The following is a 24,253-nucleotide window of genomic DNA, read 5'->3' as shown; positions in this document are numbered from 1 at the left end:
GTTTATTGCTTTCTACTCTATTCGCAGTTCGCTCTCCGCGCAATATTACGTGACGAACTGGCAAACCACCAAATAGAAATGGCCTCCACGTCCGATTAACCTCTACCAATGCGCTTGGTATTGAACTTTGCTCGAAGCTTGAAATTGCTTTCACGTTGCTGCTCTTGAAAAGCATTGCCTTTGGCGAGAGAAAGCAAGTATCGACACGACCTTTTGTTTTAGGGTCGTAATAAGTCTTTATTTTTCTCTTTTTGTTGGGTAGAAGTTCATTGATTTGTTTAACCTGTGATATAGCCCTACGTAAACATTAACTTGCAGCATTCAACTTTTGTAGTGGAATATTTGTCCTGCAACTTTAGAAATGTGCATTGTTAGTATTTCCGGCACACTTCATTTTAGCGTCTAAAAAAAACCTGTGGTATAAGTGTGTTTAATAAAACAGGGTTAACAATAATTAATAAAAAAATAAACAAAACTTCGCATTTCTGATTACTGTTGCTTTACGGCTTTGCTTGGGTTTTAACTTTCACGCGCCGCATTTGCCGTTGTGTTTTTTCACTCGATGCTGCGTCGACGTCCAAAAGCTGCAGATCAAGTGGTTTTGCTTCGAGCCACGTCGTCATGAGCAATGACTTGAAATGCAAAGCCCCGGGCCACCGCTGGCCATTTCACTCGGAACGTCCATGAAAACCGGCATCCATGCAAGGCTGTGAAAATGTGGCTGACGCTGCGAAACTAAGCCTATCCAGCAGGCAAAGCACAGCATGAGCTGTCGATTCAGTCGATTGAAATGGAGAAAGTACGTTCCCTTACTACTCTCCACGCGAAACGGCTGGTGTGAAAATCGATTCCGCAACTTAGCGTGCGCGGCTTGATCGCGTGGGCTTGTTACGTCACAGTGCAGGGCGCTCTATGTGGTTTATGCGGTGACGCCATTACGCGAAGCACTATTTGTTTAAGTCACGCTCATTGAAACAACCTTTTCTACTTTCGTGTGCTGTTTCATTTGACGATCATTGGTAGTACATTTAACAATATTCGAAATGTATAAAGGTTTTCTATCTTAATTGGTTCACAATACTGTTTTAGAGCACTTATAACATCTTGATACATTTCCGTCGTTTTTTTTTGTTAGTTCACAGACGACATGATGGTGTTTCAAAGTTTTTTAAATGTAATAGTTTCCTGGCTTATAATATTGTGTTGTCTCCACATCAATAATACATTAATGAATTGTTTTGATTGCAGGACAAGGAAATCCGTGCTATCTTTTTGCGTCTGTTCGGTCAATTGTTGATGGGTTATCGCTCCAGCTTGCAAGTTTGTCGAATTCATCCAAGACCTGTTATACGATTTCAAACGGTAAACACGCAATCGAACAATTATTTATTAAAGTAAAGTTACCGTAAAAAATAAAAACAAACACCAGAGACTTATTTCATTTGACTGGCATTAAAAAACTTTATATGTGTGATTCATTACTTGTTACATATCAGTTGGTGACAAGGGTCAGCTGTCAATTTCGGACTAATGATTCTGTTATAATCTTATGTGTTGCCTAACAGCGCTACTAACTTACCTCATATCTAGGACTCATGTATTCAGTTGTTTTGTATAGGAACAGTACCTATTAAGTCGTGGATTTGATGTCATCACACCAATGTCGAATGAATTTGTTCCAAAGCTGCTGCAAAGTCAAGCTTTCAGTTTGTTTGTGCAAGAGAATGGCCCTCCGTTCCGCAAATTACATCTCTTTGATGAGGTAACATGTCAACATGCCAACAATCCTTTAGTAACCTTCCTATTTTATATGTTGTCTCTAAATCAGTGTTTCTCAAACTGTGTACCTTAAGAGATTCTTAAGTGCGCTCCGTAACATTGTACTGTATGCAAGCATGTAAGATTCGAATTCACACTGCCCATTAGAAAACTGTTACTATTGAAACATTTACCTATTGTTTTTAATTATATTGTGGGTTATTGCCCAATTCTAAACTTTGGTGTTGTAGCTAGTGTACCGCGAATAATTTACATTTTTATACTATGCCGCAAGCCAAAAGATTTTGAGAACCAATAGTTTCTTAATGAATGATAACATTTACCTAGTTTTATACTTTTTTTTAAATTTCTCAATCATTGTTAGTTTTTATAGTTTATAGCTGATTTTAATATACAGCTATAATAAAAAATGCGTTATACCAAACTATCCGACATTTTACTCTTTGATAAAGTAACATGTCAACACTCAATTCTTAACCTCCCAATTTGATTACTATCTCTAATTGAATGATAACATTTACCTAGTGAATACTTTTTAAAAGTTGACAATCACTAATCATATTTATATATTTGTTATTTTTTTAGCTTTAAAGAAATAAAAAATACATGATACCAAAACCGTTTGACAGATATAAAGGAAAACGTTAAAAAGTCAGTTTTATAATTTTCTGGTTATTAGATTGTTGCCAAAATGAGGGATAGGATACAAGGTGATATCTCGAACGTACATCAAGCTCTGAAGAATGTCAAGGAAATTGCATCAGATCTTTACATGAACGTAAGTCAGTTAAAATAATGCTCAAGATAATATATTATAGTGTTTTTTAAATTTGTTACTGCTATAGGTTCCCAAGGTTGCTGTAGGATGACATTGGACTTTATTTATTGTTTTTGTAACGTTATACTAATCAAATGCAGAAAACCGAAATCGAACAATTACACGATTAGTAAATTGGGTAAAGATTTGTTACAGATCCCTTACGATGTTAAATACTATTAAATAATCTTCCGTACGGCTTTTACCACCTGTATAATATTAAATTTATTGCAAGGCTATATTATATAAACGTCAACTTAAGTTTTGCTCTTTAAAGGAAAATCCGAACCACATTCCCCTGTCAGAGCGAATCCCGAAGCCGAACGAAGGGTCTCTGCGTCGCCCTCCTAAAGCCAGTTTTCCCAAACTCAGCGTGACAGCCATCCAAACGTTCATGGAAGAAAATCGAAGCAGCTCCGAAAGAAGCAACGTCAAGCGAAAGTCTGAGCAGAAAAGCAAGCGCGTTCCCGAGGGGAGCCGATCGGGTAAGTTGGGTTTGTGCTCTGTGCCTATCGCCCGCGCTTTGCAATTAGTTTCTCGAGTCTTTCGCGTATTAACTTCACGTGACCGTGATATTGATCGGGGGCCACGAGAGACTTGGGTTCGTTGGTCGGATGCCGTGCTGGCCGTTTGTCTGTTTTAGAAAGTAGTTGTCTTTGTCTTGCTAAACAGAAATGCGTATGCAATAGCGTTTTGCTTGAATTTCTGCGATTATAAACCGTAAATGTCTAATAAAACACGGCTGTTGAATCTCGTTCGTGATTGTCTATTGTGCTTCTCTACATTGTATTTATGTGGCGCACACCTAAATAATTCACCAAACGTTTTGTTATATCTTGCTATTTAACAAAATAAAATGACTCGTCAAAGGTGGTATTGAAATTGGAAAAACACGCACAATAAATTTACTTTTGAAATGATAATTATGCAAGGAATATAAAGTGTTCATGAATAAGCCCATAAAAGCCGAACTGTGCAACAAATATCAATTACTTTTTTATGTTATTAATGTTACATTTATTGATAGGCTCCCTAACAAGTTGGAGCGCGACGCTTACATCGAGCAGCAGAAGACTGGAGGTTCTCAAAAACTGCCTCTCGTTCATTTTTGAAAGCAAGACGCTGGAAATTAAGAAGATCTTTCAAGCCGGTAAGTAAACAGATGCGGGCTTGCTATGAATGCCGAGGGCGTACGTTGGCTACCAACCGTTACTTTACCAGCAGGCCGTTTGTCCTACGGTGTAGTTTGGTTCATTTACTATTTTAGAAAAAAACAAAAAACATTTGCTAAATTTTTGAAGAGTGTATTTAACCGCATATGCACATGTTTACATGCGATAAGTATTATTTACAATTAAAGAAGTCTTACTGGTTGATGAAAAAATCCAATAAATTTCATCTTGCGAACCTACAAAAAAGAACTTGCATCTGTATGTACGACGTTTCGCTATAAAACCCACTCCAACATAAAATAATTTCCTTAAATTGTATTTTCTAGTTCTACGCGCATTAAAGAGCCGCGTGGCGCGCAGCAACCTCGTGCAAGAGCTGATCGTATACTCCAAGACCCACCCCCAGCTCGACAACCAACAGTTCGATTACATCGCTCGCCTGATTAACAACGCACTGCAGGTTCGTGCAATGCGGTTAACATTTTTACAGCGTTCACTAAAAGCAAACAGATATGTTTACTGTGGTGGTCGTATGTATAACATTGCTTCTCACTAACTTTTGTGGCCACCCTAATAACAAGCGTCAATCTATATTTTTTTCTAAAACTTCATAAGCTTATAAACTAGGACATTAACCAAAATTTAGAAGTTTAAAAGTGATTAATGTTCCCTTAGCCTTGGAGTTTGAGTTGTTTCTAAATCTTTTCAAGTTTGAAGGCAATCTTACCAGGCCGTGTTTGTTTATTTAATAGCAGTACTTTATTAAAATTATTAGAAGCAACCATAGCGACCTGTAACGTTGTTTAGTATTTTGAACTAACTATTTATTTGTAATAGTGCCATTTATTAGTTTGGGGTTGGGAGTTTTTTTGTCTCGCCACAATGTCAATCAGTGCGTCAAAAAACAAAGTTGTTTACTTTTCACCGAATAAACATTTGTTAATGTACATTTAATGAGTCATTTGCCGTTAGTAAATAAACACAAACCAGCAATGGTGTAACTATTTTTATGCGTGTAAAGTCTCTTTATCGCCGGGTTAGGTTAGTTTGTAAACCGTTTGCAGTTGTATTTTTTTGCAATATTTCAGCTCTTTGCGTTTTTTTTTCACAGGACAGCAGTGGACAACTGGACGAGTTTACAATTGCCGCCGATGTCCTTCCTGTCACTACAACTTTTTATCGGGTATTTACGTTTTCTATTCATGCAGCTGTTTTATTTCGATCGGATGCGTTTTGCTAATGCCACATTCGGTAATAAGGACTTGTTTGTAAACAAATTGTAAATATATTTTTTTTAAATTTGCTCGTTTAAACGATTTAAAATTCAATAAGGTAATTTATTGAAAAAAAATCCTTATCCTTTTGTAACAGCAGCTATATATTTTGCTTTTTAATGGGATGTTTTTTTATTTCCAATACATCTTATTTGTTCTCTGAATGTATCGCTAATGTGTGATTGCACACATGGCATGGGAAAGTAGGCAGAGTAGCGCTGCGGAACAATAGCTTGCTTTCACGGTTAAACAAATAAAATGTCAGCACAAATGTTAACAGAACTGACAAACGTTTACCAGGAATTTGACATTTTTTATTGAAACCCATTGTCCGAATTTTGCAAAGCAGTTGGCGCAGATTTTCAGCTGAAATTGTAAAAGGTTTGAAATCGAATCTTTTTTGTGTTCCACACGTTTGTAATTTTTCGATTTTCCCGCAGAAACTGTGTCCGACCGTGATGCAGTTTGTCTACACAGTGGTGCAGGAACACCCGGTGTGGAGCTCCAGCGCTTTCTGGGAGAACGCCTTCTTCGACGACATCCAAAACGCCATCCAGAAGCTTTACATGACCAAGCTGGAAAAGTCAAAAGCAAGGGTGCGTCCAAAGCTATAGGACACTTATTTTATATACAGTTATGCAGAAATAATACATTTAAAATATGATTTCTCGCTTTTGTAGACGTTTTGTATTTATTCTTGACTTTATATTGCTTGTAAATATTTTGCCACTTTTACCTTATTATCGCGAAATTTTGTAAAAAAACAACCCTTACCAATCAACAAACGAAAAGTTCAAGTAGAAAATAGTCCTCCATTTTTGGTCCGAAACCCCTGTTTTGTGTATTTTGGATTGCAATAAAAGTAAACCTTCAATTATGTTACCGCGAATGTTTGAACTCTAGTCCGACAACCAATCCAAACTCCCGTGCTATAACCAAGACCCATAACCCAAATACTACAAATCAGGCACGGAACTAGCACGGGTGCAACTGCCAACTGGTGCAACACACCTCGCTCGTGATTTTAGCTTTACTTACCCGTTTCTTTGCCTAACATTGCCAGGTGAGAATGTCGCCGTCCCGCGCCACTCCCCTCACCGCAACCAGGGACAAGAGATCGGGTACTGTGAAGCGCGACAACCAGCTCTGCATGGAGATCGCCGCTTACGAGGTATGTGAGGGTGGACGGGGAGGCAAACTGTTTTGAAAACATCTGGGATCGGTTTGGCATTTTGTACGTTTTGAAAAGCAGCTGGACCCTCGCGCATGAAAAGTGTCTAAGACTCTAGATCAGGGGTTCTCAAACTTTTTTCACCGCGGAGCCCTTAATTTTTTTTTGCTTCACGTGGACCATGGTAAGCAAGAAAATTAATAAAATGACGTCATAAATTGACGTCACGATACAAATAGACTGTAGAAACCGGCAGTTTTTGGTCCATAAAATGTAAAAAGGAAAATAGAAATAAAGACATTCAGTGCAAAAATGTTTTATTTTTTATTAAACTCTTTCCTTAGAAAATTAATTACTTCCTAAATATATGCCAATATTTCAATTTGGCTTTCACGGACCCCCTAAAACTAGTTCACGGACCCCTAAGGGGTCCATGGACCCCAGTTTAAGAACCCCTTCTCTAGATTGTAGTGGTGCGTCGCCATCTTAAAATTCGATCTGGAATTTTAAAACAGATTTTTTCCAACACTACATATAGAATACTCGAGTAAGTTTCCGTTTGGCTTTCATTGTTACTGGATATAACTTAAATTAATAAAAAAACGTACTAAACTTTTAGGTCATCTGCGCAAATGTTTACAAATGAGCTAATTTTAATTCAAGGTATTTCTTATTTTTAAACAGATATTATTGTCTTTGCAACTCTGCAAATATATACAAATTTTCAAGTAAATTTTAAGTAATAACTTCAATCAATTAACAAAAACGTACTGTCGTACTATTCTGGCAACAGCTTTTAAACACATTTGTTTTCAATTTATCAAGTTAAAGTTATGCAATTCCAATTATTATTATTATATGGGCCAAAAAATTATTTTCATAACATATCTCGTTGTTTTTCAGCATTCTTTCACTTTTAGCAGGGTAATTCCACTTTTAATCCAAAAAAATTCTTCCTCGAAAGGTTCGATCAAAAGCACAGCTCCAGCATTGGTAGTTTATCAGTTTAACTTTTTGGGCATCGTTTTTAGCAGGATAATTCTACTTTCAAACGATTTTACAAAAATGACCCCCCCCCCCACAAAAAAAAATAGTAAAACCGCTCTTCCACAGCTCCAGCACTGGGTTTTAATTACTTGAATAATTAAAAAAATCCCACACCCCCGTCCCCCTAAAAAAATGAAAAAATGCGCTCTTCCACAGCTTCAGCATTGGGAGGGGCGCTCTCCGAGCCAGCAGGAGGAGGACATCGGATCGGAGGAGGGCGTCGTATTCAGCCAAGCGATGCACAACGCGCAGCGGATGGTCTTCATGCTGGTGCCGCTCGACTCCACGCGCAACAACCGGGTCAAGTTCCTGCGAGTGGGCGGCGGAGAGGAGAGCAGCAGCAACAGCTACTTCACCAACAGGTAACAGGTTTTTTGTTTTACATTTTCGCCCTTCTATCTCTTCGCTCACGATTAGTGTTCGGTTGGTTAAAAGAAAATGCGCAACGTTTCCAATTTTGTTCTTTTTGGTACTCTCTATTGGTAATTCTTTTCGGGCGCTGTAACAATGCGTTAAGGTTCGTTTATTCTAAACAGTGCGTTTTAAGGTGATTTAAGCCTTTAAGGCAATGGTTCTCAACATTTTATGGCCTGCGGTAGCCCTCAGAAATTATAAATAGATTGTGCAACCCCTACAAGATTTTTCCGTGGGTGAATCACTAGAATGTCACAATAAACGGAACTGGACAACTTTAACTTTGTACAACGTAGGTTTTAATTGAATTTATTCCACTCTAATCCTACACAAAAAGTTGTAAGATTGAGGAAAAATGTTATTCTTAAAGATTCTTTAATATCTCTCGGCACCCTTGGGCGTTAGAAATGGAACCTCGGTTGATAACCACTGCTTCAAGGGATCGAAAAAAAAAGGATTTTAAAATAATTCAAAGGTCCCTCAAATAACCTACTTGTTTTGCTACAGCATAAAAATTAGCAGTCTCTACACATTTTACCGGAGATAAACCGAAAAAAGACACCTAGGAAACACGTGTTTACCCAAACATTTAGTATCAATATTACTAAAAAGAACGTGACAGATTTTAATTGACTACCGTTTAAGAACAATTGCGAACTATGATTATTAGTGTTGATAACAGTGGCCCAGATAAATGCTGAAAGCATTAACTTGGACTTGCACCTGTTAAAGGTGCAAGTCCAAGTTAATGAAAAAAAAGTACCTGATTTAAATTAGTATACAGATAAAAGTATGACTATTTTGTTATTTATAGTGACGGTTAGCAACTCTTTTTATTAAACGAATTGGCAAACGGCGTCATTATCAGTAGCCAAGCAGGCAAATGACGGTACTATACGAGTATTTTGCGAGTAGTCATGCGCAACTCGTTCGGCTTGGTTAAGATTTCTCAAAAAATGCCCTCCTCGCTTTTCACTAAAATTATAAGTCGCGAAAGCAATACAAAGTGCGATATGACTAGTCTGTGTGTTTCGTCAACTCCCCCAAAAGTTTCGCCAACGGCCAACTTTTATTGTGCAGCATCGCTGAGTCGGACGCAGGCAGCGTGGACGGCGAGTCGGGATTCGACGAGTCCCAGGACAACTCGGGCGACGTCTCGGCAGCCGTTTCCAAGTTCGTGTCGAAGTTCGTCGACCGGGTTTGCACTGAGGCTTACATCAGCACTGAGCACACCAAGACCCTCATCAACAAAGTTCCCATGCTCGTTCACATGCAGGTGCGCAGTGGATATAGTTTTCCCCGAATGTGCTCGCTTTTTGCTATCTAGCGTTTTTCGCACATGCTTTCGATTTTAACGTTTCGACCTGATATACTGGTGGTTTTCGTGAAAGCAATTACATCTTTGAAATTGTGTGATTAATATCGATGTAAAAGCCCTGTAGGAACTCTAGGAACAAAAACACCTGTATTTATATATTTTTTCATTTCTTTAAAAGAATGTCCATATAGCATTACTATGCCTAATAGCTAAATTTTTTAAAGCATGACGCTAAGAAACACACATTTCCGTTTTTAGGTTTTTAACATAATTAGCAAAAAAGGCCAGTTCTGTCTTATATTTGTATATTTGAAAGTGTGTATATATATTAAAAAAATTGTACAAAAAAAATGGGCAAAGTAAAATTTATTTTCGCAATTTAAATAATCATTATGGTTTTACTCGGCCATCATGATTATTTTATTAATACAACATTTACCAATTAAACAAATTTATTAGATGGAATCCCTCCAAGATGTCTGCAAAGAAAGCAAGAGATTGCCACCAATCAAAAAGGTTTTTATATATTATTAATATTTTTTTAATTATTTTTTCTTTTATTGTGTCATAGAATTATTATTATCAAGATATAGCTTTAAAATGCCACTTTTTTTATTTTTTTAAATATATAATGTGTTGTATATTTCTACAAAACTTCGTAAAGGTTTTAAGTAAAAAATGATGTCAAGAAAATGAAATCCTTAGACTTAAAATCTGAACAAATCTCTTTGAGGACAAAATGTGAAAAAATCCTAAAAAAAAAATGTGAGAAAATCCTACATTTGCTGTGACAATTATTATGTTATATTATCACGTAGTTCTGATGTGAATTGTTCTTTCAATTCACTTTAGCCCAAGTTGCTCCAACCAAGTTTGCTCGACGGCGAGGAGCGCATATTCAAGGAGGGCGTGCGAGTTTACCTGGCGCCTGACGGCCGAGGAACGGCGGTAGGGGAGAACATCGGGGGGCCCGCCCTTCTGCCGGCAGAGGGCGCTCTCTTCGTTACAACCTACAGAGTTATCTTCATCGGAACGCCCTGTGACGCCCTCGGTAGAATGTTAACACTCGTTTTCGCCTTTTTACTTGAATGGCTGCAGTTTTACCTTATCGAGTTGTATAATTAATTTCGTTTTTTTCATCTTAAAGAAGTTGTTTATATAATAGTCATACAAAAATTGAAATATTATACTATTATAATAGGTTGATACTGATGTTTAAGATTTTCTAAAAAATTATGTGAAAAACACTGTGTTTAACTTGTTTTATCTTTTTTGCAGCCGCTGAGCAAGTTGTGATTCGTTCCTTTCCCGTTTCGAGTTTGTTTAAAATCAAGATGTTTAGCGTCAACGATGTGCCGCACGTGCACGATATCGACTCGTCATTAACGGTAAGGTCCAGAAACTTTACTGAGTTTTTAACCGAATAAAAATCTTTAGGTTAGTCAAGCGTATCTGTAACATATAAGTTGAAGTAAGGCAGGGTAAATATATTTGCCTTAGAGGTGAAAACAAGAATTCTACTTTGACAAAGTGATTTTGCCAATCACGATTTTTTAATATTTAGTTTCTTCTTTTAATGTGTCTTAATGACTTTATCTATGTTATTTAGTCTCTAAAATAACCACACACTGAAACATTTACCTGTTTCCACAAAATGATATACTTTTTTCGATTTTTGGCATTTTTTTACTGTATATTTCTTTCATGCATGACTTGTTTTACATAATTTTATTCAAAAGAAAAAATAAAGGCCCGTTTACACTACAGCTGCGCTGACCTGAGCAAAGCGTAATTTACGTTTAATCTCTAGTGTGCATAGCGTTTCGCGCTTTGCTAAACTCAAGCCCCGTGCAGGTAAAAAAAATACGCTTTGGGGCGATTTTCACGCTTTGCTTGACTACCATCGAATCGTTAAAGTGAATTTGCTTGCTACGCAGCCATAGTACAAACGCAATTTCACGCCCAGGTCAGCTGTAGTGTTCATAATTTCACGCCCAGCTTAGCTCAGCGCAGCTGTAGTGTAAAAGGGCCTCCAGCAGTACGATTTTAACAATCGACAAACTCTAGAAATCGCCCAAACACCCAAATGCTTCGTCTAACCTCTTCTTCTCGTCTTCCCACTACAGCACGGCGTCCAGCTGCGCTCCAGCACCTTCCAGTTCCTCCTGCTTGCCTTCGACGAGGAGGTGACTTCGGAGGAGCGGGAGCGTCTGCAGAGCGAGCTCCACAACCTCCGATACCCGAGGACGATCGAAGGAGCCTTCGCCATCTCCGGAGCAAACAAGTTCTTCGCGTCGCGAGCCAACCAGGCCAAGGGACAGATGCGCACCAAGTCGGACTCCGTGAGCAGTACAAGCACCATCAACCCTAAGTAAGTATGCTTCACATGAGATCAGTACGTGAATGTTAAATTTTAATACTTTTAAAAAACGGTATTTGGGCAGCATTATCAAAGTACTGCCCGCTAGTCCACGTACACTTCGCTTAATGCATCTGAACCAGGACTGTTCAACTTGCGCCCCATCGACCCTTTAGCTTCACAGTAGAAAACCAGTTAAGCCCTTATGTTAACATTTTTTCAGGAAACCTTACAATAAACATGTACTTGTTTTAGTCGCATCGGCGGCGCGAAGACCTTCATTAAGCAAGCGAAGCGCAAAGCGGGGTTGAACAAGGGCAACCGGATCTCGAGGTTCATTTCACCCGATACCAAGAGCAGGACGCTGTACTATCCGGTGGGCGCGGGACAGGCTGCCGGATCCTCGTCTACCCTTGGAAGGTATGCGCTGCTGTTTACATACCAAAACAAATATTTTTTCGAAATTCGTTGCTTTACAGGAGACTATTTTAGGAATAAATTTGTAAAATTCAACAAATTGAAATTATTTTAGTTATACTGGCTGTAGTAGTAAACCCTTCGCCAGCGGTTCTCAAACCTGTTTTTGTCAGATGACCTTTACAGAAAATAAACCAACTGTACGCGATTGCAATACATTTCCCCGCTTACATGCCTGCAATGGGGTATGAAAACACAACAAAATGTTTTCACTGCCTTTATAAAACACACTATTACGGTAGCTTACGAATATCATCGTGGCTTGCATGTCGCGTATACAGCAACCAAGGGACTCCAGCCATAAGACCGAAATGAGAACAATATCAACGTCGGAATACAGCAGGGTTTGGAATAAGACCAAAAAAGGACTAATACCTAATATTTGTAATCAGCATAAGGGAATAAGTATTATACCCTTAATAATACGACCTAAATGGACAGTATCAGGCCTATACAACATTTTACCTAACCCCAAACTCCACCCCCTAAGTACATCACTAACTCCCCTAATAATTTTAACATTAACCCATTTTCTAACACGACCCATTACCCACCAATAACACGAAAGAGGGCCAAAAATTCCTGTGCCAAAACAGCGGTCAAACTCTGGCGCCCAAACGTGTTCAACAAAACGGGTCTTATTTGGACGATTAAGTTCTTATTTTTTCGTATATATTACTGCGTATTTGGCATTATTATGTCGTTGGTTTTAAATACTATGGTTTTATAGATTTTTCTGCTTTAGGTATTATTGCTTTAAGGCCTTATTGTGTATTACTCACCAAAGTGCCAGTAAATAAATTCAGTTCAAGACTGCTTTAGCCACCGGCGTCCATTTCTGACGTATATCGTTGCTAACTAAAGGTTTTTAAATGTAGTTTACTCAGTGCCCACATTAACGTAAAGTAATCCATGGCAGAATGCCCGTCATCAACGAAACGATGACGAAAACCCTGTCGGACAAGGACACCATCAACCGACTGGTGCAGCGCTCTTCCGAGACCGAGTACGTCCGTTTGGGGCTAATCAACAAGCACGACAACAAGTATCGCTTCTCGCGAATAAATCGAATGTTCGCCGTCTGCAAAACGTGAGTTGGACAAACAAAATATTTGGCCAATGTAGTCTAATTGTACTTTAAAGTTGGCTTTCGCACAACTATGCTTTTGTTTTTAAAGAAGACAAATTTAATTAAAAAAAACAGCCTTTGTTTTTCGTGGAGGAATATAAAATTTTTACGAAGAGACAATAGTGATATTAGTTGACGTTAAGAAATGAAGCATTTTATAGTTTTTTCTAGTCGTTTAGATGGAGTCTGATGTAGACCAAAATAAACAAGTCAATTTTACTTTACCGACAGGCGTTGTCTTCAGTAAAGCTAAATCATTTCGGAATTTAAAAACCAGGTCAATAAACGTGTAACACTGAATCGGGAGTTGAATTCGAGTAAGACTACCGAGTCCCGGGTCCGACGTACGCATGCGCAGTACTAAGTTCGAAACCGATAATGACACACATTGTAAATATAGTAGAGCTGAAATAGCATAGGGTGGGTTATTTCGCACGAATTGTGATTGGTAGAGTTATATGACACCACCATTGAGTGGATTGCTTTATATCTACTCTCGTTTAATTACGTGGGTGGGTGAAATATATGGCTATGAAAGCCAGACTCGAGATTTGACGGAGTCGGTAAATTTGGCTGGTCGAAGTTCGGGAATCTTTATTTTCTAGGCCAGAGTCGGAAAGACGGAATCGAAACCAGGCTTGTTTTAAAACTTAAACCGTTATATAGAAAGGCGTATCTTTATGGAATCCAAAACCGTTGGCAGCAGGTGTCTGTGCTTGTCGATTACTTTGCTATGTATAATTGTATTTTCCTTTACTTATAGGAACTGACGATGCCAGTATAGGCGAAATATATATTCCTTCAAAAAATGTCTGATCCTGGTTTTACTCCGATTTTTAAACTTTTAGTTTTATTGTTTTAAACCGAATCCGTTTTAACATCCCACCTACTTATCATTCGTTTTCCTAAAAAAAACACCCCGTTTTTTCAGCTACCCCATGTGCGTGATCGTGCCGATGAAGATGACCGACGACCAGGTGAAGTCAATCGCGCACTGCCATCACCAGGGACGCTTCCCCGCCATCGTTTGGCTCCACCCGAGCACCAAAGCTGTGTTGCTTCACTCGAGCGCCATTCGATCGCGAACCGCCAACTCGCTCTTCAAGCACGGCCAGTCGGCCCCGATGCGTGAGTTCGCTGTGTATCTTTTTACAATTTTGCTGTTGCTAGTCGTTTTTGAAGCGCCTTGGAGCTACGGCGCGTGATACAAAAAAGCACGTCGATCTTCTTCTCGTTTTAATGAGAGTTACCATTTTTCAGTCATGACATTACATGTGAAAAACGAATTAGGATACTGATGACGCTGTTAATAGCGAAATTTATTTATCGTATTATAACATCTAAACAAGCTGATTTTCGGTTTATTAAGTCCTGTACTTAGTTTAATATTTATCACTGATATGCAACCAGAATCGTTTGCTTTCACCATTCGGATTCCGGCAGATTCTGTTATTCGAAAGAAAATTCTTATTATTGGCTATCAAGATTTTTTTTAATCTTAAAAATTTGGCTATTTTCAAAACTATAGGTATCCCGATTGTTGTGTTCAGAAAATATATGTGGAGTTAACTACATTACGAAGGTGTTATCCATTCACGCATAACTAGAAATAAGCAAAACATATTTTGTAGCACCTTTGAGCTAAAAATATTTCAGCACAATTGGGCTAAGACGAAACGTATTTGAGACTCAAGAAATGAAAAATACCACATGGAAATCTAGTCCACCGTGGTCGATTTACTTATCAGCGGTAATCCGTAATCCCGAACACTGATATTCATGGACGTTATTATAATGGTTGGGAGATTTTTTATTGAATATTATGGATATTTCATTGTATTTTACTCTTCCCAGTGTCTGACGAGGGAACTGTTGGATCTTCGTCAGAAGAGGAACGATTTCTCCTCAACATCGCGTCTCTGGCGCCACCTAACGGCCGACCTTTGTCTTCGGTATTTCATATTGATTCGACCTCGATGTCCAGTCTTTCAAGCAATGATGAAGAGGTGGGAAATATAGTTGATTTGTCGTCCAAAAATAGTTTCATCTGTGACGTAGTGTTGTTTAAATCACACTTGTCAGCCAGAATTTTACTGTTGCTTCAAACATGGTTTTCAGTTCTGTAAAAGCTGATTAACAGCAATCTAAAATTTACCAACACTTTGTAAACTTTGAAATATAAAACTAACAAAGTGATATCTTTCCAATCTTGGGCAAGTTAATTTATTTTGTTCTACTTCCACATTTCCAACTTTTTAAGACCCGAGTTTGAAGCAGGTGTATAATTTCTGCTCTTTGTGTACTTAGCTTTTAAGTTGATTTTCATTGTATGTGTTGTGGTGGTTTTGCCAATATTATTTTTACCATGCGCTAATACTTCATGCTGTACTATGTACCCAGTGGTGGCATTCAATTTTTTTTGTCAGCCTGTTCTATCACAAAAGTCACATATTTCATCCGGTTATTTTACGAAATATCACATTTTTCGGCAAATAAAAGTAGTTGCAAGAACAGGATGCAACCCCAGGCTCCAGCGAATGCTGCGAACTGCGGACCGGCTGAATCCCATCACTGCTAACAGCCACACTAAAAAGGAATGACTTGTACTTATGACGCAACAATTAGACTTTCAGACAAACAATCACAAAAGGAGAATTCTATAATTATAAAATTAACACAATGTATGACTGTTACGTGCAACCTAAACTATTGTACATTTTGAAGAAAAAAAAACACGTGAGCTACTTGGATCTCAAAAATCAATGTATCAGATAAGATACAAAAATCCTTGACAGTAACCACTAACCAGTAATACTAATTGGTTCGCTGATCTCATAAAATTTCGCGAGACGGTTTTAGAGAACCAGTGTGAACCGGCTGAATCCCACCACTGTATGTACCGCCAACTTACCAGTCACGCAATAACACAAGTTTCATCTGACGAAATCTCAGATGAAGCTGTCGCCGGCCTCTGGACTGGCAAGGGGGCCTGGTGCCCACATGTCACAATCGGTGCGTAACCCCAAAGGCAAAAAGTGGGGCACGTTTGGCCGCTCCAATGGGAAAGCTATTGGCGAACAAATGAGTAAAACACCCATTGTGAGTTGTCTTTCATTATTTTTGCATGATTTTTATTTCTTTTTAGTTAAGAACGTTTTGTTAGTGGATAACTCTGTAATACTGTCCTAAGGCATTGTAAGTTGCATGTTATCATTAGCCTCTGGTTAATAGCAATTCCTTGTTTATTGGCAATCTAAAACAATATTTTGGCGTCGCAATTTCGTAGTCCTGCAGGCGCCTTTATAAAAAAAAAAACGGTAGCAAGTGAAATACTTAAAACGATAGTAAACCGTCAAACACAATCAATTATAGATCTAACCATGTGAAATACTGCAACTTAACCAATCAAGCGGCGGCTTACTTTGGCCTCTGCTTTAAACCATGTTAGAAATAAGCTAAATAGCCATGTTTTGAGTCTCCACTCCGTTTAGATGCTAGATTTCAATTACATAGTGCTAACAGTTAGATTCTAACCTTACCTAAAACCCTAAGTGTGTAAGGAGTCATAAGAATAGAAAGAGAAATTAAAGTTTTGTGACAAAATACCATGTTTGGTTTCTTGATTATAGAATTTTCGTTATTTTTTAAAGGTAACTGTTTTTTTTCTGTTTAGAACCTATTTTAATTCTAATTCAACAATTTTATTTTCAGCTCTAACTACTTTTACAAAACGAAAGTCTTGTAGTTGAATAAAAACAGCCTTCCTACAAACTCCCCCACAACCCTCCTAACATATTATGTTTTGTTTGCATTGCCCCTTGGTCTGCCTGTTTTAATTTACTGTTCAATGGTTTGCAGCTGAACAGACGGACCAATGTTCATCAGAACGGAAGCGCAACTATTGCCCAGTCACTCTCTACTCAGGATCTGTCAACACAAGCTCAACTTTATGTCCTTGGTGATAAAGCACAACTCAAGGTAGAGAAATCTTTTTGACACTACTATGTCTGTATACATTTATTTCAATAAATAGAAAGTTGTTTCGTTTGCCTAAGTTGTAAAAACTTTCCCACTTTTCCATAAAAAAATGATTGTTCTATTACGACAAAAGCGTTTATTGATTTATCTGTGCAAAAACTAAAAAAACGCAAAATATGACAACCATTTATACACAAATCAATCAAATTAAAAGTGTAAGCTGATCAAACAATTAAAAATTACGAATTAAACATTCACATTTTGGCATTCACTAATAGTTTAGTGGGTGAATCACAGTCTCATATAATGTTCGCTTAGAAAATATTTATTGGCCTTTCGTCCCACATGGGGGCAAAACGTTGTAGGCAAAGTCACACGTTGCCGAGTCTGGTTTAAACACCGTTCCAGCGGCACAACTAAAATGGGAGGTGCGGCCTTCATGGCAATTATAGTAATGTGTACAACTTTCCGGATCGGGGTACAAGCCGTCATACAAGCCCAAACAGGAAAATGTTTTTGGAACAGTGGATCCTGCCTTGTGCACCTCCAACACTGTTGACTTGGCATCGGTTCCCATTTCGCCTATGCCGTAGTATCCGACAGCCCGAATCTCACACCAATATCTCCCGGAGTTGTTCTGCTGTGTGTTGTCTATCACTAGAGAGTTACCTGCAATGCAACGTGAACAGTGCGTTAATATTAGGAGTTTTTAGGATTTTTGGTATTACTTTGGCATGGGAGTTTTCCCCATGTTGTCAGGCTTTGAATTATGCATGGGGACATCAATACTGGTTTTAAATAGTGATATTTATATTAAAAAAATTAGTTTTTATAAAAAAAAAAGATTAATAAAAAAAAATTTCCTTACCACTTAAATGTGCTTTTCCTTCCCATGCCCCATATGCTTGGTATTGTGTCGGCGTTGGTCTAGAGTAAGATTTCCTCGAGTACACAAGATGGTATTGTGTGTTGTCGTAATCGCTTGGTCCCTTGTACCACACGACGTCGCTGCAGTGGCTACCAGTACAACTGTGCAAACAAACATGTTAAAAAAAAACCCAAAAAACCCTCTCACTACTAATCTGAAGGAACATAGTTGTCAGGCATTGTATTAATTTTAAAGGGGTTCTTCTGACAAATATATATTCAGCGCCGACGTCTCGATTACCTATACGGGTAAACTTTTTCAGGGCAGTAAACTTGTAACTTTACAGAAGGGTATATATACAGTGAGTCAAAAGACGAAATACAAGGTGGCAAAACGAGGCGAAAAAATTACCATACCTAATATTTAAATATTTATTTTACTAAGTTGCTTTACTGTTTAACTATTAAATGCTTTGTCAAAAAGTTTTTTTGTACAAATCTTACATGCAATGCAAGATTGCTTGTTCTCCCACGTGCGTTACAACGTTGTCGTCAATCTCAACTGTATGAAACTTTGGTCTCATGTAGTCTCCCATTACTTCAAGTCCCACCGACTTCATGTCCATTCCAACGCCTTTACTTGCTTCCTTGACTTTACCTTGCAACGAAATTTGGCACCAATAGTTTCCGTTGTCCGAATCAAGCACCTGGTCAATGTTAATTGTAAATTTGTAATTTTTTGTGTTACTTTTACACAATGTTAATTTTTTTTATTGGGACTGTCATATTTGTTTTGATAAATGATTAAAGTAAAAGTCAGCTCAAATCTGAAAAAGTCGTTCGTTTAATATAGTTTTATCAACAATACATTATTAGAACTGAATGATTTTTTTACATTTCCTATCAGTCAATTTTGGTTTGTTTTTAGTTTTGCATAGATATGTCAGTTTCTGATAACAAATTAAATGTCAAACTTTTTTTCTTAAAAACTTACTTTTGTGAAGAACAAATTAGGCCTTTTGTTTTCAAGTATAAGTCGACCCTTGTATTTGGCATCCAATGTTTGTCTGTCCTGGCAGATGCCACTGCTTTTTGTGTAGTTCACACATCTGTAGATGTCGTGCGCGTTACGAGGACCGTCACCAACTTTCCATGTCACTGTGACGGGAAGATCTTCACCCGTCGAAATCGAGTAGTCGCAAAATAAATGTGCTGCTTTGTTGGGATCTGTTCGAACTTTAGGCTCCTGTTAAAAAGACAAGTGGTACAATAACATCGGAGCTTATTCATTTTTGTTTTAAATTTAAAAGCTTGTGAATGTTAAAGACAGATAAACTTAAGCAGATAAACTTAAGCAGATAAACTTAAGCAGATAAACTTACAGGAGCTGTGACGCGCACTTGCTTGACAGCAGTAGTTGTTATTGCCTCTATGGTTTTCTTCACCAAAACTTCGAGACTGTCTTGTTCTTCGTTACCCTTAGACTTTATGATGGACCCTTGACAGGCCCATGCCACTATCACAATGATGACAATTGCAATTTTCATTTTCGTAACTCACTTTTTGCCTGTCTTTGAAAGACTCTAGCCTTTCTGTTGATGTGTCGGTTGTTTTATAGCTGCCTGAATAACCGCAAGGGTTTTTTACGAGCTATATTGTTTGCTTTGCTGTGACTAATAACGTTCTAGAACTTTCAACTCATGCCAGCAACTTGTTTTTACGAGGATCCGTTTCTCTTTAGGAATCTCATTTAATGCTTGCTGTTTGTATTAAAATTTCTGCACTTATTGTCGTAAACGTTTAGTGCACCATGTCATGTCTGGCGCCCATGTTAGCTATAAATACTTGCGATGTTAGATCAGTGTTTGTTTTACAGCAAACAAAATAGTTTGCTGAGCAAACATTTTGTAGTAAATCAGGGTTGTTAAAAAAAGCTCCAAAACTTTGCTTTATTCCTTCTTTAATATAGTTTCTAGTGGTTATATAATATTTTTTTATTGCCATGTTTTAGAAATAATCAAATAGTTTGTGGTTGTAAAATTTGGCTAATTTTCGCATAAAAAATTCTGAATGATGTCACATTGACGTAATTATTGACGTCATTAAGTGCAGGTACGCAGAACTTATCCCATTATCACCTGATGTTAAATAACAGTGACAAGGACTGAGTCATAATTGAACAGTGTTAAGATATTTTTTATCAAGTTTCGGTTGTTTAAGTGTTTCCTGGAATTATGGTGCAATATTTAGGTATTACATGCATCAAAGCAAGCAGTTCCAAGTAATGTTGTCCTGTGCAATCCTTGTCAGTTTTTCCAAACTTGGGTGGCGTTTCTGCTAACATACGTTTTTATCACTAATTTCTATTTCGTAAAAATATTTTTGCCATTTTGCCTGTACTAATTAAGAACAAATATCGAATTTTCAATATGTTTTGAATCTATACAGTTCTTTTCCAGTGTTGTAAACAAGTCATTTTTAAATGACTTTAGTCCCAGTCAAGTCATTTGAAAAATAACTCAAGTCCAAGTAAAGTTTTTTTGCAAAAACAAAAAGTCAAGTCCAAGTCATCGCTTTCCCAAGTCAAGTCCCAGTCAAGTCATTATGAGATCAAGACAATTTCAAGTCATGTCACTGACATAAAGTGAACTGTTAAACCATTAAAATTGGTAAACTCGTCCGACTATGAGCAACAATTTAATAAAAAATAACCCAAGCGCCATATACAGCAATAAAATTGTTTAATGTGCTATACTTTGAATACATTTTAATGAAAAACACTTAATTTAATCCCAAGATATTTGACAAACTGACTTAAGTCCAAGTCATGTAATTTGTCCAAAAGACTTGAGTCAAATTCAAGTCATTTAAAATCAGTGACTTAACTGCACTTAAGTCAAGCAAATGACTTAAGTTATTACAACTCTGTTCTTTTCCAATGATTACATTTGTTTTCATGTACTCGCTGTATGTGGCTAAAAGATAAATATTCTTGATGTTGATTTTTTAATCACATAAAAACAAAGCTATTGCAGTTTTTCTATTGACTGATTGTGGAAGCGGGTAGATACAAAGTTTGTCGACATTTTAGAATTCAGATGAATCACATAAAACAACATGTTATTTTAACCTTTTTTTACAAACAAACGATTTTTTATTTAAAAGCATTTGTTTAAGTTACATACTGACATAATTTTTACATAAGTTTTACTTGATTACCAACTTTCATCATAAGCAAAGTTTATTGACATGTTTACTAAGCACTTAAAAAAAGTTTGTTTTACGTCACTTGCGAATAAATACCAATTATTTACAATTAATAAAGGTAATTGCATACAATTAAAATGGTTGTTTTACAATTGAATTTGTGTTTTTAAACGCATATCAGTCAATATGTTCCCTCTAATTAATGACTGAACCGGCCGGATTGACTTGTAAGACTGTGGACTTTGCATCTGTAGCCATCTCGCCAATCCCAACGTAACCCATTGCTCGAATCTCGCACCAGTACCTTCCAGAATCATCCAAAGTCACATCCTGGATCACTAAAGATTTACCTGCAATCACCCATATGTATATGTTAGAGACACCACTGTGTTTTAAAAATATTCCAGTCAAATCATGATTAGAGCAAGTCAACTCCAAGTTAAATCAGTGAAACTCTGAGTCATAATCAATGTGCAAAAATAATTTAAATTTATAATAAACTGTTAAATAAAATCACTTAATTTCAACCCAATCATTGGACTCAATGACTTAATTCCCAGTCAAGTCGTATGCCAGAAGACTTTTAAGTCAAGTCAATCATTTTTCCAAAACCAATTAAGTCATGTCAAGTTATTTGAAAACAGCGACTTAAATACACTATGTTAGATCATTGATTTAAGTCATTACAACATAGTCATTTCATAATAGGTTTTCTAAATAGTGACCCTGCAAAACTTAAAATACACGTTTTAAGATTATAATTAATTATTTGCTGCCATATACCATTAACGAAATGGCTTAATCAGGATGGCAGTACCGTTTAGGCTGGTTCTTCCAATCCATTCTCCATGGGCCACGTTTTCTGTGTTTGTTGGCCTAGAGTGATTGATTCTGGAATAAACAGGTTCGTAGTTGGTGTTGTCGACATCTCTTGGCCCTTTATACCAGCGTATGTCATCGCAGTGGTGACCACCATCTTCGCATCTGTAATACCAATAAAAAGTCATTACAAACGGCTGTGGAAAAGATGCTTAAAGTACGCTGAGTTATGCATTGGGTTTAATTCATGTATGACTATGTTAACTTTGCGCACTAAACACGAAAGCCGTTAAAAAATCACTAAGGAGGGTGAAAAGGTCAGCACAAAAAAATCAAAACTACCCTATTACAATAACTAATTTCGTCATATCTTAGTTATCATTTTCAAAATACTGTAGGTGTGATGTTCAATAGGTTAGGTACCATAGCTTAATTAAATTTATCTTACTCGCAAAATATTGTAACTTCATCTCCCACTTGAGAGACAACATTTTTTTCAATGTTGACGGTGTGCATCTTTGGATAGAGGTGGTCAAGGCTAACCATCAGGGCCACTGATTTCATGTCCATGCCAACGCCTAAACTCTCTGCTTTGTCGTTACCTTCCAAAGATATTTGGCACCAGAACATGTGATTATCATTCTCTTCCACCTGCAAATTTTCGAAGCGCTAATTTATATAACATGTGTATATATCTAAAAGGGAGGTAGAAACTCAGCGGGTTACCCTCAATCTCAAATAACATTTTCTTACTGCATATTATTGACTGTTGTTGAATATTTACTGTAATGATAAGGACTGAAAGTTCTACTCAAAATAACTGGTATATATATTGTGGGAATGTAATTTTTGCTTTATACTCTACTTTTAAGGCCCTTTCTTGTCTAAATTGCAAACGAACAAGTTTTACTTACTGTTATAAATATCAACGAGGGTGATGTGCTTCCGAGAACAACCCTGCCTTGATAGTTTTTATCTGTTTCTTGTTCCTGGCAAGTCTGTTTGTCCTTCGTGTAACTTTTACAAGTAAAGACGTTTATTGCATTGCGAGGCCCGTCTCCGACTTTCCAAGTGACTGTAACTGGAAGATCCTCACCAGTAGAAATTAGGTAGTTGCAAAAGAGGCGTGTTGAATGACCAGGCTTTATTGGGTTGGTTTCCTTTTAAACAATAAATATAACGTTTTTGCGTTTACCATGTATTTTTGGTAAAAGCTATTCGTTTTTGTGTGTTTTTGATTCATGTACAGTAAATGTAAGCATTCTTTATAAACTCATTTCTTGTTTATTAATATATTTATTATAGCTACAGATAATTAAAACTGTTACAATGCATAATCCAGAAAAGCCTCAACTCTTTAGGGTCTGAAAAAACAGAAAAATTATACACTTACATCCACGTTGACTGTGACTTGTTTTACTGCAGAGGTAAACCTTTCTTTCATTAGGTTTAAACTCGAAGAAAAGTTTTGTTCTTCTTTTGCATGAGTCTCAACGACAGTCCCTGCAAACCAGGCTGTGATCACCAGTATTGCAATTAAGCGATTATTACCCATTTTTAGGTCCGTCTTTTGTCTTCACCTGTCCTAAATCGTATTTGCTGACTAGCTTGCTCTTTTATAGCTGTCTGTACACGTTACGTTTTTATGTGATTTAATGTTTGCACTCTCCAAGCAATACACCTTCAAGAACCTTCACCCGACCTTGGTAACAATTGATTTAGGAGACTCCATTTCTATAAAACGGCTTTGAAAGTCCATAGGCACTGAAACAAAACTACATATTGACTTAATGTGCACACATTTCTCAACGGTGTGAGATTCGGAATTAAAGGTTTTTTGTCAAAGCAACACCGATAAAGAAGCAGAACTCATGAAACTGTGGCTAGCGAAAAATACTTCATTTGTTAAGGCTGTTGAAGTTTAACTTGCTCGTATAAATGGTATGATTCGTTTATTTAATTTGCGGATAGTAGATTACTCTTACCCGCCATTCATTATTTGCTGGCAAATCATTAGATTTATTGATTTTGAAAAATAATGTAAAATTCAGTATCCGTTTCTGCGTATCGATGACAAGTACCCTTGAACTTTATGTAACGTTTTTTATGGACAATGAAATTGCTTAGCAATATTCTTCCATTCTATGGCTTTATTCTTCCATTTTATGGCTTTAGTGGCACATAAAACACATTGACTCATAGTCTTGAAATCCATTAGCAAATGGTAAGAACAATTTATCTTTAAATGTTGTATTGTGTATTTTTTACCTTATGTTTTGCACAGGATGGTTTGCAATACGTGTCAATTTGATGCATTTGTATTATATATAGTGTTTGGTAGATGATTGCTTTTTTTTTTTAAGTTCTGTCCACAACAATCATATACATTTAGCCTTGAATTAAAGACTTTCCTATTTAATTATTT

The 24,253-nt window shown here is 37.1% G+C and overlaps 3 protein-coding genes across 3 annotated transcripts in view; 1 reads left to right on the top strand and 2 right to left on the bottom strand.

The window, feature by feature from the left end:
* LOC146167538 (myotubularin-related protein 5-like) overlaps nucleotides 1-24,253 on the top strand; it is a 54,553-nt gene that overhangs the window by 12,339 nt on the left and 17,961 nt on the right. The window contains exons 9-29 of the mRNA XM_083390855.1: nucleotides 1,249-1,362; nucleotides 1,619-1,762; nucleotides 2,459-2,557; nucleotides 2,874-3,081; nucleotides 3,624-3,746; nucleotides 4,095-4,228; nucleotides 4,880-4,951; nucleotides 5,483-5,638; nucleotides 6,106-6,213; nucleotides 7,417-7,622; nucleotides 8,755-8,950; nucleotides 9,452-9,508; nucleotides 9,845-10,043; nucleotides 10,271-10,380; nucleotides 11,119-11,363; nucleotides 11,607-11,771; nucleotides 12,748-12,918; nucleotides 13,889-14,085; nucleotides 14,812-14,963; nucleotides 15,910-16,056; nucleotides 16,816-16,935. Coding sequence (XP_083246981.1) covers nucleotides 1,249-1,362; nucleotides 1,619-1,762; nucleotides 2,459-2,557; nucleotides 2,874-3,081; nucleotides 3,624-3,746; nucleotides 4,095-4,228; nucleotides 4,880-4,951; nucleotides 5,483-5,638; nucleotides 6,106-6,213; nucleotides 7,417-7,622; nucleotides 8,755-8,950; nucleotides 9,452-9,508; nucleotides 9,845-10,043; nucleotides 10,271-10,380; nucleotides 11,119-11,363; nucleotides 11,607-11,771; nucleotides 12,748-12,918; nucleotides 13,889-14,085; nucleotides 14,812-14,963; nucleotides 15,910-16,056; nucleotides 16,816-16,935 — 3,123 coding nt within the window. The remainder of the gene's footprint in view (nucleotides 1-1,248; nucleotides 1,363-1,618; nucleotides 1,763-2,458; nucleotides 2,558-2,873; nucleotides 3,082-3,623; nucleotides 3,747-4,094; nucleotides 4,229-4,879; nucleotides 4,952-5,482; nucleotides 5,639-6,105; nucleotides 6,214-7,416; nucleotides 7,623-8,754; nucleotides 8,951-9,451; nucleotides 9,509-9,844; nucleotides 10,044-10,270; nucleotides 10,381-11,118; nucleotides 11,364-11,606; nucleotides 11,772-12,747; nucleotides 12,919-13,888; nucleotides 14,086-14,811; nucleotides 14,964-15,909; nucleotides 16,057-16,815; nucleotides 16,936-24,253) is intronic.
* Nucleotides 17,088-19,356, bottom strand: LOC146167541 (uncharacterized). Its single transcript, XM_083390856.1, has 5 exons — nucleotides 19,185-19,356; nucleotides 18,797-19,048; nucleotides 18,307-18,509; nucleotides 17,804-17,964; nucleotides 17,088-17,604 (listed from the first exon to the last, which is right to left on the bottom strand). Exons 1-5 carry the CDS (start codon nucleotides 19,347-19,349, stop codon nucleotides 17,261-17,263), a joined length of 1,125 nt encoding a protein of 374 aa, XP_083246982.1. The 5' UTR covers nucleotides 19,350-19,356; the 3' UTR covers nucleotides 17,088-17,260.
* Nucleotides 21,205-23,383, bottom strand: LOC146167540 (uncharacterized). The gene is made up of 5 exons (XM_083391292.1): nucleotides 23,222-23,383; nucleotides 22,743-22,988; nucleotides 22,277-22,479; nucleotides 21,827-21,993; nucleotides 21,205-21,359 (listed from the first exon to the last, which is right to left on the bottom strand). Exons 1-5 carry the CDS (start codon nucleotides 23,381-23,383, stop codon nucleotides 21,205-21,207), a joined length of 933 nt encoding a protein of 310 aa, XP_083247418.1.

The sequence above is a fragment of the Ascidiella aspersa genome, chromosome 1, assembly GCF_963924565.1.
Source record: "Ascidiella aspersa chromosome 1, kaAscAspe10.2, whole genome shotgun sequence".
Lineage (NCBI taxonomy): Eukaryota > Metazoa > Chordata > Ascidiacea > Phlebobranchia > Ascidiidae > Ascidiella > Ascidiella aspersa.
The sequence above is the reverse complement of the archived record's forward strand: the minus strand, read 5'-3'. Positions and strand labels throughout refer to the sequence as shown.

Excerpts from the sequence above, each read along its gene's own strand:
- LOC146167541 (XM_083390856.1), bottom strand. The coding sequence starts at position 19,349 with ATGAAAATTGCAATTGTCATCATTGTGATAGTGGCATGGGCCTGTCAA. Across the intron at positions 17,965-18,306 it reads CAAGCAATCTTGCATTGCAT|TTGTACTGGTAGCCACTGCA; the intron begins GTAAGATTTGTA and ends TTGTTTGCACAG. Across the intron at positions 17,605-17,803 it reads AGGAAAAGCACATTTAAGTG|GTAACTCTCTAGTGATAGAC; the intron begins GTAAGGAAATTT and ends GTTGCATTGCAG.
- LOC146167540 (XM_083391292.1), bottom strand. The coding sequence starts at position 23,383 with ATGGGTAATAATCGCTTAATTGCAATACTGGTGATCACAGCCTGGTTT. Across the intron at positions 22,989-23,221 it reads AAGTCACAGTCAACGTGGAT|GAAACCAACCCAATAAAGCC; the intron begins GTAAGTGTATAA and ends ATTGTTTAAAAG. Across the intron at positions 21,994-22,276 it reads GAAGTTACAATATTTTGCGA|ATGCGAAGATGGTGGTCACC; the intron begins GTAAGATAAATT and ends TTGGTATTACAG.